General features: G+C 40.9%; 1 protein-coding gene across 1 annotated transcript in view; it reads left to right on the top strand.

Moving 5' to 3' along the window:
* The first annotated feature begins 312 nt into the window (after positions 1–312).
* Positions 313–20,433, top strand: part of IGF2BP3 (insulin like growth factor 2 mRNA binding protein 3) — a 121,553-nt gene continuing 101,432 nt past the window's right edge. The window contains exons 1-2 of the mRNA XM_086742520.1: positions 313–487; positions 1,755–1,815. Coding sequence (XP_086598646.1) covers positions 313–487; positions 1,755–1,815 — 236 coding nt within the window. The remainder of the gene's footprint in view (positions 488–1,754; positions 1,816–20,433) is intronic.

The raw sequence follows: 20,433 nt of genomic DNA, 5'->3' as shown, positions 1-20,433 counted from the left end.
GGCGCTGGGTGTTTCCCCCGCGCCCCCCATGCGCCCGGGTAGCACGGCAGGCACTTAGGGCTCCCGTTTGGCTACGCTTTTTTTTTTTTTTTTTTTTTTTTTTTTTTTTTTTTTTTTTTTACCCCTTGAGAGAGAGAGGGAGGGACACAAGCTGCAGATCTGATTTTTTTTTTTTTCTTCCCTCCCTGTCCTCTCTCTCTCTCTCTCTCCTTCCTCCATCGCATTTTGTTTTATTTCCCCCTTCCTCCCCACCTCCTCTCGCAAGACGAGGGTTGCAGCCCGCCGTGCGCGCCTCCCCGAGCCGCCAGGAAGATGAACAAGCTCTACATCGGCAACCTCGGCGAGAACGTCAGCCCCCTCGACCTGGAAAGTCTCTTTAAGGACTCCAAGATCCCCTTCTCGGGCCAGTTCCTGGTGAAGACGGGGTACGCCTTCGTGGACTGCCCCGACGAGAGCTGGGCCATGAAGGCCATCGAGGCACTTTCAGGTGAGCGGCCTCTTCACCCCCCCCAACCCCTCTCTAGCCGCAGCCCCGACGGCTCTCGCCGCCCGCGCTCCTCCGCGGCCGCGGAGTTGCTGCAGCGGAGGACTGGGCCTCGCCGCCGACCTGGAGGGGAGGGTTTTTTTGGGGGGGTCCCCCGCACCCCCCCCTCCAGGTGAGGTGCAAACCGTTGTTTTCGGAGCGCGGCCGGAGCCGCCCGGCGTTCCCGTGCAGGCTTTTGCGCGGGGTTTGCGCGGTGGCGGCCCCCCGGGAGGGGCCAGCCCGGCCCGGCGTGGCGGGGGAGCGGGGCCGGGGAGGGGCGGGAGCCTGGGCCCACGGACCCGCGGCGCGGCGGCTCCCATGTTTTTCCACACCCCACGGCCAGCCCTGCCCGGCCGGGGGCCCTGCCTGCATTGGGGGGGGGAGCTGGGGGGGCGGTTTGCAGTGAGGCGGGGGCGGGCTGCGGGAGCGAAGCCGTGCGCGGGGTAGCCACTACACCCCCCACCCCGCTTTGGGCAGAGGTGGACTCCCCCCCTCTCCCTCCCCCCGGCAGCCCCTCAAAGGGGCTGGGGCTCCCCGCGGCTTGACGCAGGCCGCAGGGCTGGGGGCGAGCGGCTGAATTGCCCCAAACTTGGGGGTTGGGGAGGGAACCCTGCCCGTCTCCCCGCGCACTGCCCTGCGATTTATTTCGGTTTCTTTTCGCTGCTCTCACGCACCCATCACCGCCTCCAGCAGCGCGCCGGCTCCTGGCCCCGACATCCTGTTTTTGTGTGCTTTTAAAAAAAAAAAAATTTTTTTTTTTTTTTTTTTTTTTTTAATACGCGTGAAGCGGCTTTGCGGAGATCTGCTGGGAGAGGCTCTCTCGGAAAAGACGGGCTGGGGCCGTGCTCGGTGTCTGATTTCGGCTCTATTCCCGCTCGCTTCCGCGCAGAAATCCACCCGAAGTTGGAGGCGCGGGGGACGGCGGAGCCTCCGCTCTCCCTCCCCGAGCCGGGGCCGAGCCCGGCTCCCGTACTCGGCCTTTCACGGGGGGGCTGGGGCAGAGGAAGGGGCCCCGCCGAGGGCAGCCCCGGCTCCCCCGCGACAGCGGCTCGGCCCCGGGCTGCGTCGCCTTCCTGGGGGCGTCGGGTCCCCGCTCCGCCGGTGCCCGGGTTGCCGATGAGCGGGGGTAACGTGTTGCGCTCCCTTCCCCTGCTTCGCACCCCTACAAAATCGCTGCGAGGGACGCGCGGCCGTCCTCAAATATTTTCCCCTTTCTGTTTTATCTCTGTAGGTAAAGTGGAGCTACATGGGAAACTCATAGAAGTTGAACATTCAGTCCCTAAAAGACAAAGGTAATTTTTTTTTTTCTTTTTCTTTCTCCTTGCTCTCACTTATCCAGTGAGAAGCAATTTTAAAAATGCTTAGGCTTGTGTTTCTCTTCCCTGTAGATAAATGGACCGCTTTCTTAAACCCACAGGCGTGCACTCTGTGCTGTCCTGGAGGTTTTCTAGAACCACCCCATGTATTTCTAATGTAGTATCTTGGCCGGGCAACAGTGGTAGTATTTAAATTATTTAAATTTTTTTTTTTTTTTTAAAAGCGCCTTTTTGTGGGAGAAGCAAGTTATTATGGTCTGATGACAAATGATTGTGAAGATTTTAAAATTTAAAGTTCAGTGAGAAGACGTAAAATCTGGGTGTTAGCAGGAAATGAAGTGTGGTGTTGTGAGCTGTGTAACGGGCAAACACATGAGCTTTGCTCCAGCAACAAAAAGCATCTTGTAAATGTGCTAGTATACATACTTTTTTTTTTTTTTTTTTTTTATTCTGCCATGTTGTAGTCTGCAGCATTTTATAGGCGTGTAGTAGAAGTCTCATCTGTATTTGAGAGGATTTTTCATCACTATTTTGAGCTGGTTTGTAGAAGCAGCAGAAGGACTTCTTCCCAATGAGGACGGGATTTATGCATCCTTAATTTCTAAATGTATGTTTGATTTTTTGCAAGGTAGTAATTTTGTTGGGCCTCATGTGAAGAAGCAATACTTGCAATAAAACAGGGTGGTATTTTTGTACTGCCTGTAGCAATTCAGCCTGCTTTTTTCGCAAATATTTAGATTATAGAAAACCTGGCGTGGACTAGAGAGTAAAAGCAAAATAGATCAAACTTTCCACGTGCTTGTTCCTGTACTCCATTATTCAATCTGGGAAGTATGTCTGTCTGTACAACTTTGTTAAAAGGGGCTTCTACTGTTTCAGGGTTATTTTTAAAAGTGCAGTCTTTTTAAAATAGTTGATTTGAAAAGGTGAATTAGCTGTCTTGATGGGCATTGTGTCTTGGTATTTTGAGAATTAGAAGTTTAATCACTATTTAGTGGTAGAGGGAAACTTCATTTGAGAAAGTATGGAGGATTTTTGCTCTAGTTAAGGGAGGGAGGAACCCCTCTCTGGTCCAATTCATAGCATGTTAATCTTTATGGTTATATTTATTTGATACTTTTCATTGGAAGTTAATATGCTGTATGTGCTCTTTCCATTTTTTATGCAAGGTATATGGGTTTGATTTGCAATAGCTTGTATTTCAGATCTTTTGTGTATATAAAAATACCGTTGTAGGTGGAATATATTTTTTAGATTTAAGGAGAAAATTCCATGGGGTGTAAGGATTGATCACTTCCTATTACTGTCTACAATAAATACATTTATTATAATGCTTATTAATCTTAAGCTTACACAAGTAGTATTATATTTATGCTGTTGAAAACAAATTCATTTCACTCATATAAAGGCAAATTTAGAACCACTGGTGGCCCCCTCAACTTTTTTTTTTTAATTATTGTTTAGTGTGTTTGAAAGTATTTTCCTGTTCTTTCAGCTGTCAGCTGAGTAGGTGTAAAAGTCCATTCTTCATGTTGGGTAGCGTGTCTTCATATTTGTCTGTGAATTAGCAGTTATCAGAAACATGCATCTGTCTTGCTTGTTGAAAATAATTCTGCACTGAACTTAAGTGCTTTTCTAGGCATGTGTTGCCTACATATAGGCATAATATTGAAAAAAAATTGCAAATGTAATTGTATTAGTGTACACGTATTGTTTCTCCCAAAGCCCTTATTTGTTAAAGCACTGTTTGTTTGTGAAGTATTGTGTTGGAATGTATCAGATATAGTTCAGATTTATACTGCTGTTTAACAGAAAATTAAATTGCATTTCTCATAACTGCACTTCCTTCCCCTTTGTTTCCGCTCCCCCTCTCCCAAAATCAAATATAGCAAGCCACTTAAAATTCATTCAGTGGCCTCCATATGTAAAAGTGGCTCTCTTGTTCCTCTTACAGATGTTTAATACTTTTCTATTTTGGGGAGGGTCAAAAAGTTGGAGATTTTTTCCATGTCTCTACACGTAGCTTACTGGGCTTATATTTAGGGTTGTTAGATACGTGCGAAAACAGGGTTTTCAAATGTTGAGTATTTTCGTGAAACCGGTTATTAAGGTGCTTTGTAAGTAACTTATTTGAAGCCTTTGTATCTTTTTCCACAAGGGAAAGGTGTCGGAGGCAGCCGGGGTGGGGGTGCCTCTCAGCAGGCCCACCCAGGGCGTTTGCAGGCCGCAAGGCCAGGCAGCGCTTTCCAGAGGGCCCTGCGTGCTCCAGTGCGTGAGATACGGCTAGGGCAGTGATGCTATTTAAAAAAAAAAAAAAGAAAAAAAAAAAAGAAAAGAAAAAAAAAAAAGGAAAAAAGTGGATATGTCAAGTCTGTCTTTCAGCACGAGTGTACGATTAATAGTTTGGTCAAATGATTACTTCGCAAGAGCAAAAGTTGTTTTGTAGCGCACTGAAATTATTCAATACATTGTATTGACCTCTGTGGCTGTGAGGCTGCTTCATGGAGAGTCGTACCTCCCCTCCTCACAAACTCTGTAAATAAGATTTTTATTTATTTATTTTTTACCAGAGTGTGTATATTATCACACACAAAAGTAGTTTGTGGCTATCTTTCTCCAGAGGTGGCTGAGGTGCATGGGAGGAAAGGGTAAGGGTTTGGTAATCCGTGTCCTCCTCATATAAAGGAAGGTCAAGAGGTGATTGATGTCAGTGAGGGTTGCCATTAAGTTGAGCCGAACCCAGAAGACAGTGGAGTGTGTCTGGCTTGTTATTCAGGGTGAAATTCTTGGGCCCAGTAGTCACCGCATTCCAGCCCTTGCTGGATCTTCAGATTTGAAGTGGGCACACCCAGGTCTGCAAAATTCACCTTCCTACCTGCTGTGGAAGGAAGGGGAGAGCCCATGTGTGGCTTTGTCCCTCCCCTCCCCCCTGGAAGCATTTGAAAACAGAGGAGGGGATACACTGTGGTTGAAAGAAGGGGCCTGGTCAAGGTTTCCTTGATGGAAGGGTGGAGAATTATTTTGGGGGAGGTGCAAAGTATTTAATAAGCTCGGAGTAGATTCCTGACTTACTATCGAAATCTCGAGGGAATGCCAAAGGAATGCAGCATTTCTGCATTCAGACCCCTCAATGTGGAGGAAGGCTATCGCAATATTTAAAGGTTTAGGTCACTTCATGCAAAACTTGGAGAAAGCATTGTAATAATTTTGACTGCTGGTCACGCTCTGCAAAGGAAGGCAGGGCACTGTTAGTCACGATCGCTACTTAGATAGGTTTTCTCCTTGCAAAGCAGCAGCGTGGGAGGAAGATGGTGGCAGCCCATAGCGTACGTGCGCCCGTCCCCATGAAACTCGTGGTGCAAGGCTTCGGGTACTACCTCGCCATGATCCAAGAGCAGCTGGTATCTCGCAAGGCGATGTACGCTGCAATCTGATTATTCAAATGGCCCTGATGTCACTTGTGTGTGGTGAGGGGGGAGGGCAGGTGCTAACTCTGGGCACCTGGGGATGTTCCTGGCGCAGCCTCCTGGCCCTGGCTCCCACCTACAGGTGGGCTTCCCACCCAGACCTGGTCCACCAGGCCTGCTCCTGAGGCCTTTGGGTGCCCAAAATACTCACACCACCTCAGTTGTGGCAATGACAAGGTGTTTTTTACAATTGAAAGGTTGATTTTTTTTTTTTTTTTCCCCCTCCACCTTGAGGGCTCTTTGTTGAGAAAATAAATTTGCTATATCTTTTCTGGGGTGTTTGTCTGGGAGAGGAACAGGAGAAGGGGGTAGTGAAGGTGCACCTTGAAGGTAACACTGCCTCTTAACCAGCTGCGCTATGGGGAGCGCAGTGACCTGAAAGCTGCGCTTCACCTCTGATATCGAAGTATCTGAAGGCTGATTTGAGGAAAATAGGCCCAAAATCCCTCACGCAACTGTCTCTGTCCCAGTAGTGAGTATTACGCTACTGGGTGAGCATTGAATTGTGTTGCTAGTTTTCAATATAATGAGGGTTTGTATCTTGTGTGTGCAGGGCGATGGCGAACTGCTTCGCCAGGCTAGACTACGTATGGTGGCTACAATGTTCACAGTTATTAAAAAAAATTAGTGGCGTTGAATTTTAGTTTTGCTTCTGTAAATATTAAGCAGGGAGAAATATACTGAATGTAAGAACGCGTGATAGAAAATGTCATTTATTAGCCGCATTCGTGCTCTTTTCTGCGAAAGAGGCAGAGGACCACGCCTGGGTCCGAAGTAGACTGGTTTTGGGAGAGGAGGGCCAAAACTTTGCACAGTGATTTCAGGATTTTATTCTGTTTCCACATTTATTTTTGCAGATGTGAACAGGAAATGAATTTATTATTATTATTATTATTATTTTTTTTTTTTTAATCTTTGAAAGCTTGCAATTAGAGTGGAGGCAGACCTGGGTAGTTGCTGTGATTCCTACATAGGTAACGGCTTGTTATGGCAGGAACAAATAATTCTTCACTAGCTACATTAACTGTTACATTGTTGGAAGTCTAATTTTTGTAACTCTTCATACTATTTGATCGCTAAAAAAAAAAAAAAAAAAAAAAAGAAAAAACCAAAACACCTTGTTGCAGTTATTTTTAAAAATAGGCTGGAGTACACAAAAAGTATCTCTAAACGCATGTCCTGAAAGGTTGGTCTTGCTCTCTTTTTGTTCTCTTCCCTTTACAGAAAGTACTCTGAGAATGTACTTGTAGTGGACCTTAAATTGTGTGTAGATACAGTAATATTTGAAGGGGTGGAATTAAAAAAAAAATATTTGTAAGTGTAATTCAAGGGTAGTAAAATATAATCAGGAAATGGTTAAGATTTTTTTTTTTCCCTCCCTTTTCTTTCCCCCTCAAGCATAGGGTAATAACATTTTCCACATTTTTGAGACCTTGAAGGTGGTATTTTTGTAAAATGGAGCTGTGTTCATTTCAGTTGCTCTTTTAAGTGCAGAGCATAGGACTCTACAGTGCTGGAGTCTTTTTATGGCTTCTGGCTAGCTACTGGGTGGACTTCAAATGCTCAGTTTTGACCTGAAAAGTTTTTAAGTGACCTGGGATTTACCTGCCTAACAGAAAATGTGAAACTTCCCATAATGGCCATGAGAGAGGGACTCAGAATTAAAATACACCTAATACTTAACCATGGACAGGGCTAACAATTCAGGGAACCTCCCAAAAAAGGTTCTTTGTTCCTTAAACCTGCTCCTCTCCTTAATGTCATCTTAGCTTCTAGGATTTTATCCTCCTGGGATTTTGGTAACAAATACATAGTGCCATGGAGCACATTTAAAGACTCTCTGGTGATTTCACCCTTACACAAGCCTAGTGAGATGGGCACAGGGCAATATTGATATGGGTTTTTTTTTTTCCTTATAATTTAAGAGTAAAATTTATTATTGGAATTTGATTATTCAGAATCAGTAAGTAGATGGAGAATGAGTGCAAAAATTAAATGCTGTAAAATCTAAGTAAGAAGGGTAACTTTTCCTGTTTTATAGAGGGAGAGGGATAGGTGGAAAAAGTTTGAATAGGATTGATGCACTGAGCAATATTGAGGTCCTTTATGTAGTTCTAGAGCACTTCAATACAATTATCTTTTAATGTGTGTTCTCTCATTTTGTTTTCGTATGCAAAATGTTTTTCTGAATGTCAGTCCTTTATCTCGAATGTTGCAGAGCATAGAATTATATGTTATGTGCTAGTTACTGTCGACGGCTAAGATAAAACCATAACTCTTCCTTATTCCATCTAGAAATGGGACAGTTACCAGAAATACTTGTGCATTATTTTATAATTTTAGTCTGAGGCTTCCATCCTTATCTTTTTTCTTTTTTTTTAATTCTATTTTATTATTTTTTTTTTCCCTGGGCATGTCAAGTGTATGCACTCGTGTGCCTTTCCATCCTACGTCTTTGTGGTGTGAGAGTCTTCCATTTGCTGTCCAAATAAAGAAAATATTGTTGAACGTGCCATCCAAAAATCTCTCTGGGTGTGCTGGGGAGATCAGTAAAGCCCAGTGCTTACTGGTGCTACCCAGCCTCTCTGGGAACATTTATCCATGTGGGTACTTTAATGGCAGTTGTTTCTTCTTATCACTTAGAATAAGTAATTTGACTTTGAAAAGTTTCTGTATGGGAGCAAGAGGTGTTGTGTGTTCAGGCACATTTCAGATAATTAACAAAAATTTCTATTATTGTATTTATTCTCTCCTGGTTTTGCTTCTTCCCAGATCTGCAATATTGCTTTGAGTGTGTGTTGAAGATGCATACATTTAACAGAGAAGAAAATCTAAAATTTTTTTTTTTTTTTTTTTGGTTGGATACTTAGCAGATAGTGTGGTACTAGGGCCAATGTTAGGGTATGTTAAATGTTAAAATACTGTACATGTAATGGCAACAAAAGAGCGGGGCCAGAAAAGGTGGTGTCTTCAATTTTTTTTTTTCTGCAAGTGCATTGAAATTTTTAAATAGAAAATTATACTAAAATTATAATATTGTTATTTTGCTGAAGTGTAGTATCATGACAGCTGGCACAAAAGAAACCTGTGGTATAAAAGCTGTCTCCTGTGCAATGTAACCTTAGCAGCAATGTGCCTCCCCCATTGCCTGCCTCTTCAGGATGCAGTGGAGTCAGCATCAACTAACTGTCCTTTTGCAAATCTGGATGGCAAACTGCCTCTAACAGGTAAAATGAGGCATTTGGTATTTTGAAGTTAAAATCTGGATAAGAGCACAGATGAGTCAAAAGAGGAATCTGACTCTTCCTGGGCATGGGACTAAGTAGTGAAACACAGCTGTCTTGAAATGAAAGGTCTTCAGCTGGGAAGGGCCTTACTCCATTTTAATTTTTTTTTTTTTTTAGTATCTTGATCATTTTGCGACTGTAGCCTGGTTGGTGAGAAATAATGCAGAGAAGTGTTTCAAAGAGAATCTCTGTGTCTCTGTCTGTATGTTTGTGTGTATATATACATATGCATTTTAAAATATTATATTACCATAAAATAATTTGCAGTTTAAGAAGAGACCAGCTAAAAATATCTGGAGAATTTATAAAAATAGTACTAGCAAAGAAACTCCACCTTACTAGTGCACTTGAACACAACTGGAGCCAAATGTTCACTTTTAAAAGATTAACTTTCATGCTCAGCTGAACTTTAGGAACGCTATTTTAAAATATGTAGTCTACACCGTGTGTCTAATACATTTTTCCCCTTTGTGAAAATAGCAGTGCTTTATTGTTTTGGTAAATTTATTTTCTTTTTAAATGTTAAATGTACAAGTTCTATAGGTTTTACCTCAAAAATGGAGCTTACTTCAACTTAATGGAGCCTTAAATATTGTAGTGCAGAAATCAAAATTCCAGTTAGAGGCAACTCTAGTCTGTTGGGGGAAAAAAAAAAAATGTTATTTCTTGGGTTCACAACTACTTGTTTTCCTGAAACTTCATGTTAAATAGTTGTTAGGGATGAAGGAAAAAGCTGCTTGTGTTTGGATTTGGAATTATCTGTTAAATATCCAGTGTGCATGGATCAAGGCGGGACTCTAATTTTCTAGGAATAAGCAGGACAGGAAGACTAACTATGAGAAGGGTGGTGGGGGGGGAACAAAACACCAAAACCTCCTGTGAGTTGTACTATGCAGTTGCTCCACACAGCTTTCATCTTGGGGCCTGATCCTGTGCAGTCTCGGCCCCTTCTTGCCTGCCCTCGGAGGAAGTCCTCGGCGTGCTGCGGGGAGGCTCTTAGGAAACAGAGTTTGCAAAACTGCTCTGGCTTTGACAGGAAAAGTGCGTGTATCGTCTAGCCAAGGAAAAGATAAAAGTGTGGGTTGTGTGCTTTTTTTTTTTTTTTTTAAAAAAAAAAACAAAACACAACCCAAAATCCAAACATAATTTTAAAACAGTTACAGAACAGAAAATCCAGAGATTTGTTTTTGGTGCTAGAATGGATTCTTTGGTTTACACATGTAGGGGAGATTATCTTTTTGATGGTGGCTTCCTGGTTAGCGCGGAAGAATGGTTCAATTTTTTCATCCTACATCTGGAGTAAAAATTTCAAAACCATGTCTCTAGGATAGTACTTGAAAAACATATTCTGTAGGATGTTTGAGGAATTTAGTTAGTAGTTTAATCCAAGATGATAGACTACACTTATAACGTAAGCCATGTATTTTCTATTTCCTGATGTGAATTAGAATTCTGATAAACATGCTTTACATGATTTTCCAGTGGAAGTTTTGTGGCAGCCTTAAGGAGGTAGTGATTAAAAAAAAAAAAAAAAATTATTTGTCCATGTCTTGGAATATTGATACTCATTTAAAAATGAATTTTCAGATGAGTTTGCTAATTGTATGCCAGCTTACACAGGTTCCCCTCACCGTGGAGGCACTGGTCTGTTATGGATGTGTACTGCTGTGCTGTAAAGACCATGCGGGTCTTTCTTAGCCAGGGATCTGGATCTCTGAATGAATCACATCTTTCTTTGTGGGAAACCAGTGCTCTGGTGTGCAGAGGGAGCTATTTGCCAGGGTCAAGTGAGAGGGATTCAATGCTAAGTGTTTTCTAGCGGTATTGATCACAGTGGGTGCTGGTGCTGATCAACAACAAGAGTTCTTACGCAGCGAGCTTTGCGTTAATAGGAGTTTGGTTATTTAAGCAATTTATACATAGTGGTGGGCAGCAGCATACCTTGGTGTAAGAGAGCTAAAAACTTGCATTGCTAATCAGGAGATGCTCCTTTTGGTGCCAGCAGTGGAAGTGCTGGAATATCTCAATATTTGTTTGTTACCTGATTGTATGAACTCTGCACCTGCACGGAAATTTTTGGTGTAGAATACTTTTAAGAAATGTGCAACTTTCAAGGATGATAGACATTTAAAACTGTCTATAAATTCAAATTCTCTTTCCATTTCAAGTACATACTAAGAGGTGGTAAGTATCTACTTTTAACATGTGGTCTGTAGGTTTACTAACACGGAGTGAAGGAACTGGAGGATCCTAGGGTGCAGCACAGGTATTTAAATTGATTCTAATAAACTGTACAAAATGTGATAAATGGATGGCTATTATAGTCAGACATCTTCTTAAAATACTATGTACTCATCATAAAATACCTTTCCAGCTTTTAATGCTGGTGCTCAGTAGCAGTGGTGTGAAATTGTTCTTACACTGCTAATACTGGTTCATTTGAAGATGCAACAGGATGCCTATTCTATTAAAATACTTCTCTTAAAGACAACTCTCCACCCTCTAAAAAAACCCACATTGAAACACTCCACTTTAACATATGATAGTGAAAAAGTAGGTGATCCTTCATTTATTTATGAAATACTAAGTTTGTGTCACAGGGATGGTCTGAGTTCTAAGAGCAAATGGCGAGGTCCTGTCATATTTGGTAACCTGTTTTGGGTTGCTGCTTTTTTAGTTTGCATTAACAACGTGTTTGCTTAGAGGGAGTTATATACTTCTAAATAGAAGCTTTCATTTCTTTCTGTTACGCAATTGACAGGGAATTTCTATAAATAATGTGATTTCTACCCCTTCTTATCTCCTGGCTGCTCTCTTAAACAAGAAGGGCCTATTGACATGTAAATATACCCCAAATTCTGCATTTAACATACAAGACTGTCAACTTTTACCTGAAGTTAAGGAGTACACACTCTTTGTACAAATGGGCTTGATGACAGTTGGCCAGCTAAACCCAAATCATGAGCAAAATGATCTTTCCAAGTATGTAGCATGCGCTTAACCCATATAAAGTTGAATCTACCCACCACTTCTTGAAAGTAATCTTGAGAGAAGATTTAGAAGTTTTATCATTATAATTTGTAGAGTCTTTCAAGCTTTTGGTTTGAGTTAAAGATTGCTTTACCTTTGTGTTTGACTAGCTTTGGTATAATCACAAAATTGCATTCACTTGCCGTAGTTGGCTTTTGCCTGCCTCTCTGGCAAGTAATAAGCTTATGTACATTGCTTTTCTCCCTGGCCCTTTCTCTCACATCACCTGATCCACACAGTTCACTTACTATGACTGTTACTGGTTTTGCATACGTTGGATTAAGTTCAATGCCTTAACGTGAAAACGCTGCTTCTGAATGCATGAACGGCAGCACAGACCCAGCGCTGCACGTGTGGTTACGTCAGGCTCCCGCTGTATAGCAGTGCTGTGTTTTGTGCTGCAGCTCTGCAAAATGGCTTTTCAAATGAAAGTTCAAACTATCTTCATTTTTCAGCTGTAGAGGGTTGGTGGAAATTACATGTGGTTCTGTATTCCAGAAAGCTGCTCTTTGTCGTCAGCTCTGACTTGTGTCACTGGGTGTATCATTTTGGGTGGTACACTTTGGGGGGGGGGGGTGGAAAAGAGGGGGAAAAAAAGACAAGGCATGGAAAAATCTGTCCAAAACTTAGTCATGCTTCACCACGATGAAGCCCTGCAAGTTTCTGAGGAAGAAGTGGTGTTTGAGCAGTGATAGTTTCTGCAGGTGGCTGTGGTGCTTGTCCTACTTGAGGAGACTTGAGCTGGGTGGGGAGATCCTTGCCGGGTTTTGGCGGGGGGCTGAGCAGGTGCCCTGACCTGTTTCTTTTCCCTCTAACATCCAGCTCTATGAACTTCCCTTGCACTCTGCGGATAACGTGCATCTGGTTATAAATTATTAAAGCATGTCTTTGGGGTTTGGGGGAGGAGAAGGAGGGAGCGAGGGATTGCTTTGTTTTGAGGCTTTTGGTAGCTCCAGTTCTGCTTGTTACTGGTGGTTGTCTCTTATTGTGTAGCCCAGTTCTAGGCACAAAGCTGGCGCTGGCATTGTTTGAGCTGAATTTTTAGGGGGTGATGGTGGGGCAGATGAACGAAGGCATGCAAACAGTGGTGTTAGCAGAAAATGGTCAGTGACTCCTGAAGAAGGATGACTTCTTTGTGGTTGAATATTTATCTTACAACATTGCAGTCTTCCTTAGGCTGATTTTTTTTTCGTTAATAATTTGCTATTTTTACCTTTCTTCTGCTCTTTTTTTTTTTTTTTTAATGTTCTTAAATCCTCAGTTGGTGGGCATATCTATATGCAGATGGAATAGTTGAATTTCAAAGGTTTGAAAGGCATATTTAAACTATGCTAAGTTATGTTCTCGGGTAAAAGCAACTTCATCTACTAGTGGGGGCAGGTACCACCTAATTTAGGTATCTGTTAATGAATTGGTACTCTATGATTGTAAAAAGAAGAGAGTAATTACTGTCTTGGTGTGATAAGAAGTTTGCACATCTGTGTACAAACTGAATTTGAAGGAATTAACTGCTAAATAATTTATTAAACTTGGTCAAAATTATCATCATCATTCATATGAACTTCGTTCCTAATCTTAATTTAAATATCTAGCAAAATGCCTTGTGCTTGAAAACTACAAGTTACTAAATATAATAACCTTGATGTTAATGATGATTAACTTGTAAATTATATTTATGAATTAACTGTAGCATGATATAGGCCTCTTCTCTGCTTTGAAATTAACTGATCCAATTTTACAATTTTTGTTCAGTTTAATACAAAGTGAACTAAAATAGTGTGAATTTTAAATGCTACCCTATATAAAGAGTGCAGTTTTTGGTGCAGAAACATAAACTCTATTTTTTGTTCTCTGATCATAACAGTGTATTTAAAACAGTGGAAAAGTCAATGCTCGCTGTGATCTTCATCCTCAAAGCGTGCACTGTAGTTACGTTTTCTGTGAAAAAGGAAATGAAAAATAATGGAATTATTTAAAATGTGATAGTGGCTGTCCTACAATTTATATGCCACTTAAAGTCACGGCAGTTTTCTTATAACATTATGAAAGCAAGGGGAAATTACTAAATATTAGCTGTAAAGATTACTATAGAAAAATACACTTAAACTTCTTACATACAAGTGATTTTTCAACAGAACTTGCCTTTGAAACAAATTGTAAAATTGAGATGCAAAACTTAAAATTTGTGAACAACTGAGTTTTAGCTGTAGACTTTTCCAGTGGAAGAGAGCGAAATGATGCTCTTTAATGCTTTCATCAAGGCCTGGTGTGAAAGCTCAGGGATTGCTTTTATATATTATACTATGTAAGCCTGCGTGCACTCATCAAAGCTGCTATGACAAAAGCGTGGAAGATGTTTTGGTAATTCTTAAAAATGAAGTTTAATGAAAGGTATAATTAACAATGTTTCTATTAAGTGAATACTAAAAATTGTGAAAGACTCTTCACAGGCAAGCAGTGATGCTTTAACTATGCCGGTACAAAATATTTACTGAGAATGTGAATTTACTAGTGAAGATGTATTTCCCCTCACCAAAATTATTGCCATGTAAAAAGAGGAGAAAATAAGTTTTGAAGGCAATAGAAAACTTTGCATGGTTGCTGTTGTTTTATAAATTTAACCTTCTAAAACATACTAATCAAAGTTACTTTTTTTTCCCCTAGTAACCTGTCTTTAGATCAAAACTTAATATAGAAAGTTGTGTGTGTGTGTGCGAAGTGTGTATATTATCTAGCTCTACATCCCAGCTGAAAGATGGCGCATTCTACACTTGGAGGGTATACAAATTATTGAGGGGAGAGTATGCAGTTCTTCCAAATAACGTGTAGCCATCTGCTCTGAGTACAGCTATGAAATTATTTTATTTGATGTTGTATTCTAGCCACACAATTTTTGTGTAATTGAATAGGATTTCATTTTTTTGGGAGAGCTCTTCAGAGAAAATGACTTAAAAGAAATGACAATAATGTCTGAAAGCCATAAGCCTAACTTGTTTCTCTTTGCAAGTAATTTAAGTATAGAAAAAGCAATGGCACTTAAAAAAAATATCTGCATCTGGTGATGTTTAGCATAAAAATGACAAAGTCAAACAGCAGAGTGGTCACTTTCTATGATTTTGGGGTTTTGACAGGGCAAGAGAAAGGAATGAAAAATATTTGGTGGTGATGGTGCAAAACCCACACATTCTAGTGCTCCTCCGGCACAGGCATTGTATGTCATCTGCTGTAGGTCACTTAGTCACTTTAAAGCCACATGGAGTTGCCATTAGTAAGGGCCAGGACTTGAGTGCTATTTCTTCTTCTTAGCATTCAAATAGTTCAGCAAAATGTCTTGGTCAAATAACTACTGGAGCATCAAAGTGAGAATTGGTATCTGTGTGCTGTTATTTTGTCCATCAGTTTATACTTTAAAGTTTGTTTTATTTTTTTTAACTTTTCACTTCTGTAAGGTTTCTGGTACTGAATCCTTTGAGATGGAAAAACTTATTTAAAACAAACAAAAAAAACCAAATGCGTAGTAACTTTGACATTTCTTCTTTTGTAAAACTGGCAAAGTATTAGTTCTACTTAATCTATTCCTGTTAGTGTGGTCTAGAAGATTTAAGAGGCTATTTGTCTGCCAGTGCCTTTTAAACTTTTCTTGGTTTGTCTTGAGATTGAAGAGTGGAAAGTAGTAGTGAGGAAATAGATTCTTTCTTTTTTTTTTTAATTCATCATAAAAAAAAAATATTAGGCATGTAAGCAGGTCTCTATTAGGCTTTGCTGGAACATCAGATGATGAGCATAGTGTATCTCTTAAATGCTCAATTATCATGTCAGTATAAAGCTGTCCTATTGCACAGTTAAGTAATTTATGTATGTATAAAACGGAATTTAAATAGGAGTTTTGGCCAGAATGGATGCAAAGTGAAAGCCATGCATGCATGTGCATGTACATGCACATGCACTACATTGTGTAAGAGTGGCTTTAAACACTGGAAAGAGCCTGGAATGTGTGGCTGTAGGTTTGAAAGTGTTGGTTTACTCCATGCTCTTGTTGACTCTGCTTGCCTAAATGAAGTGGCTTGCCCTTGTTAATATCCTTTCATATTGTATAAGAGACTTGAAAATGCTAGTGAGCCTGTCTGTTAGCTGGGGTTTACATATACACTTAAAATCAGACTAAGCAAGATTTTTCATTTATTCTAGTTATAGCATGTAAGCTTTTTGAAGTTAGATGGTGCTTTCAGCAGCACAAGTGTTTCAGTGTGTTTCCATTTCCCAGACCCCACAGGAATCTTTGTTTACTGAGATAATTCTAGGAACTGGACATTAATTTGTGTAATTTTTTTGTAAAGTAGCTTGAGAGGCAGGAAAAAGTCTGTGTGCGGAGTGAAACAGCAAGGCAGTGGAGAAGTGTGCGGTGGGATGGGTCTCTGAGCTACCCTAACACCTTGCTCAGTTTGAGCTCTGGAATAGCTTGCTCTCAACCCAAAAGGTTTAAACCAGTTATTTAATAGCAAAAAAGGAGTAAATTCAAACTTCTTGCTCTCTGAGCCTATGTAACAAAGGTCTTGCAATTACCTGTTGTAAGTGTACAGGCAGAGCAACTCTTGCTATTTTACTTCAAGCCTTATTTTTACTTCCCCTCCACCCCTCCAACCAGAACTGAATTTGAGTAAACTGAGTATGAACAACCTTAATTTCACTTGACTCTGACCTGAAAGAGACCAAAATGGGTTAGACTCCCTGTCTATAGCTGTGGTGTGAGCAATCTGGAAAGCATTTATGTTGTTCTCTGCAAACACAGGCTCATGGTTCAGCAAGCTGGTCTCAGCAATGTGGTGGCTACTGAGTTTGTCTATGAACACTGCTAATTTTAATTAGGTATTTCAATCTGAGAAGGGTGAATCACTGGGCTGTTATTAAGACAAGATCTAACCTAGTGCCATACCTCTCGTACCAAAAAAGTTGCTGAAACTTTTACATTGTACATGATATACATGGTACCTGTGTTACTTATTTCCATAGAGTCTCTAACTGATGTGCAAGCCAATCATATCCTGGGCTACATCAAAAGCAATGTGGCCAGCAGGTTGAGGGAGGTGATTCTGCCCCTCTACTCTGCTCTGGTGAGAACCCACCTGGAGTACTGCGTCCAGTTCTGGAGCTCCCGACATAAGAAGGACATGGACCAGTTAGAGAGGGTCCAGAGGAGGGCCGTGATGATCAGAGGGCTGGAGCACCTTTCCTATGAGGACAGGCTGAGAGAGTTGGGGCTGTTCAGCCTGGAGAAGGGAAGGCTCCAAGGAGACCTGATAGCGGTCTTCCAATACCTCAAGGGGGCCTACAGGAAAGATGGGGAGAAACTCTTCAGCAGAGCCTGTTGTGATAGGACGAGGGATAATGGTTTCAAAATAGAGGGAGGGAGATTTAGATTAGATATTAGGAAAAAAATTTTTATACTGAGGGTAGTAGAACACTGGAACAGGTTGCCCAGAAAGGTGGTGGATGCCCCATCCCTGGAAACATTCAAGGCCAGGTTGGATGGGGCTGTGAGCAACCTGATCTGGTTGGAGATGCCCCTGCTCCTTGCAGGGATGATGACCTTTAAAGGTCCCTTCCACCCAAACTATTCTATGATTCTATGATCTTGTTGACTTTTTTAATTGGGCAAGTTTTGGTACCCTTTTTTTTTGCTTCAGAAATTACACTGAAGTATTCTACACCATTTTTTTTTCTCCTCTTTGGGCTCTTTGAAAGGAGCTGAATTCACTGGAAATAATAATTTAAAAACTCCTTATTTTCCTATCCCTGTGTAGAGCTCCCCTAACTTGGCCATGTATTGCAGGGACATCATATGCAAGTTTCAGTCTAGAGCTGCTTCTGATGTAAAACTTCACAGTATATATGTAAATATTGACTGCTTCAAGTAGCAGCCCTGTGGGCACTAGGAAAACAGGGGAGGAGAGAAGCCTTTAGCTATTTTGGTGGCTGAAGGAGGGGAAAGGTGGGGAGAAGAAAGATAAGATGAGCATTGTGCCCCATCATTAGGGAATTACTAGTTCATACTGGTTAGTCTATTTAAAATCCTAATTTTTTAGCATGTTTGGAACACTTTTGCATCTGAAGATGCTATTTTCTATCTCTCATACCTCCTGAGTGTTTTCATTGTTAATTCATTCCAGTTAATTGTAAGTTAGTGTTGGGGTGGGAGAATAAATGGCAAGTGACCATAGCTCTAAAATGTTTGGTCAGCAAAATCAGCTCAGTAGTACAATTATTTGAGGAATACAGACCCCTGCTCTGAGTAGAAGGAGGAGGGAAAGAGAAACTATGGCTTTAAATAAAACCAAACACCAAGAAAAAAAAATCCACAAAAAAATCTAAACCCCAACACCCTCAAGCAAGTAGGAGGGGGAGAGGGAAAAAAAAAACCAACAAACCAACACAAACAACCAAAACCAAACAAGAACACCCCTTCCAGTTCCTCCAAAGGGTTGGAGTGGAAAGAAAAGTCCTGAAATGTCAGAAGCCACAAGGGTAGGTGAAAACCCATTTTCCTATAGGATACTGGAACTTCCCATTAAATTTAAAGCAGTGCTTAATTGTTTAATTAAAAAAATCTTAACAGCCTTCTCTCATTAACAACACCTGGAAAATGAAAGTTACTTAAAAAAAAAAGACAAATTCAGCATTAATATGGTAATGGCAGAATCTTTAGAATTTCCTTTTTAAAATGTCTTTATGGACCACTCATGGGAATTTACAAATAATGAATATAAGCTTTTAGTCTAATTAGTTATGTGAAGAATTGTCGAACTGAAATCCCGAAGCAAATGGTAATAGGTGAAAGCCTACTATCTGGCTAATCTACATAAAACATAAGACCTTCAGTCAGGCTTACATTGGTTGAGTTACTCATTTTGTATGATGTAACTTGGATGTGCCAGTGGTGCTTCTTGAGCTATTGTATCCTGTCCCCAAATATCCAGTCTCTTTCAGAGTATTTGAGTTTATCGCGTGATGAGAGTGCAGCCATGTGCCCGCTCGTTTGGCGGGTGGCTTTAGAGAGCGGAGCCGCGTGGTGTACTGACCCCAAGGACAGCTTTCTGGTTGTTCAACCTGGTGGAAAGCAGTAAGCAAATCCGATGTTTCACAGGCACTGGTACGAAATTTGATCATCGGCACAGAGGGATCTGTGAGGTAATCCAAGAGCCAGATTTTCATCTTGAATACCGAGATAATACACCTCTCCAAAGCGGCTACTTTGGTGGGTTGCATGTGCAAGATGAAAGGGGAAGAGTGTAGTTACCACCCAACCATTATGTCTTGCATGAGCTTTAAGAAAATCTTTTCTGTGTCTAAATTTTATAGAAACTCCTTATTCTGTGTGGTAGTACAGAGTGCTTTTAAATCCAGGTCTGGGATTAAATAATGAGGCAACACAAAGAGAAGTATTGCTGCACTTTGCCTGTGGCTTAGCCAGGCTTTGTCTGCTTGAGTTGCTGAACTGGGTCTGAAATTGGAGCAATAACATTTCCTCTTCAAGTATTCTGCTGTCCAGATCAGTGTGTAAAAATAAAAGGTCGTGAAGTTTGTTAACAAGTCAGTGTTTGAAACCATTCTCCTTTCTTCTGTAGGTAAGGCATCAAGATGAACTTTCTGGTTCACAAGCTAATGGCTTGGTTTGATAAAAATACAGTAACTGTGCACTCAGTGTGCCTTGTAATATACACTAGAAATTAATTAACTTTTAATAGAAGCTATACAAAAACCTCTGTGACTTTACTGAACCTGAGTAGGTTTTTATCAGAAATTCGGTATATCTTATTTTTAGGCAGGGAGTGTGACCCTTTGCTTTTAGAACTACTTGTTTAGGAATAAGCAAATTGAGATATGTAATTGTTGAATGTACATACAAATATAATTTTATATATATAAAAAGATGTCTTAGAATACACATTCAATAAGCTTTGTTTGGGTAGAATTATTACTATTTGTTAGGAGCTTTCAGGAATCAAAGGTGAACAACTTAAAAAGGCTGAAAAGATTGCTTAAACCCAAGGAATTTCAGTGTGAAGTCAGGAGGCAGGCAGACTGCAGCACCTCTTACAAGATGAGTTACTCCAGTGGCTTAATCTGGATCATTACGTACACGTGGTATAGAGAAAATAAGGAGAACCCCCCACCCTCACCTTGTAACTAAAAAACTGCTACTATTTTTTTTCATAAACCACACTAATATGAAGAATTGAGAGTCAAGGACTTTTTATTTTGTCCTGTAAACCTACTTCCCCCCCACCATCCCCACTAGAAGAGCATTAAAAACACTGATTCACTCTGTTGTGATCAAGCATCAGCTATTTGAAGCAACCTGAGGGGGAGAAACTAACAAACTCTGCATGTGGGGGTAGCATTTTGTGTTGGGTTTTTCTTGCCTGTTTTTATTTTGCTGGCTGCAGATAAACAATAAGTCACCTCTTCCCCTTCCCCCATAAATTCAGTTGATTACCAGTGGTTTTCCGTTTGGCTATAGGAGTCACTCACTTTGTTTCTGTGGCTGTTCATGTCAGGACTTTTTATACAGACATAGTTTCTTACCGTATTGCATTAGCCATGGTCCGTAGTGGGTTTTTTGTTGCGTGGGGTTTTTTTAATATTTCTTCTCTGGCTGTCTATATTGAGTTTATACTGTCAGTGAAGTAAGCTTGAGAAATTACGATCTTTGTGCTGCTCTTTGGAGCTCAGGAAGAAAGAGTTGTTTTGGTGAGTGGGTCTGGGTTTTCAGGGGTATCATGTGTAGCTGCCCAAGCCGAGGGACCACAAAC

This window comes from Chlamydotis macqueenii, chromosome 2, assembly GCF_036417535.1.
Source record: "Chlamydotis macqueenii isolate bChlMac1 chromosome 2, bChlMac1.mat, whole genome shotgun sequence".
In the NCBI taxonomy this organism is placed as follows: Eukaryota; Metazoa; Chordata; class Aves; order Otidiformes; family Otididae; genus Chlamydotis; species Chlamydotis macqueenii.
Note: the sequence above shows the minus strand (reverse complement) of the source record. Positions and strands in the feature narration are given on the sequence as shown.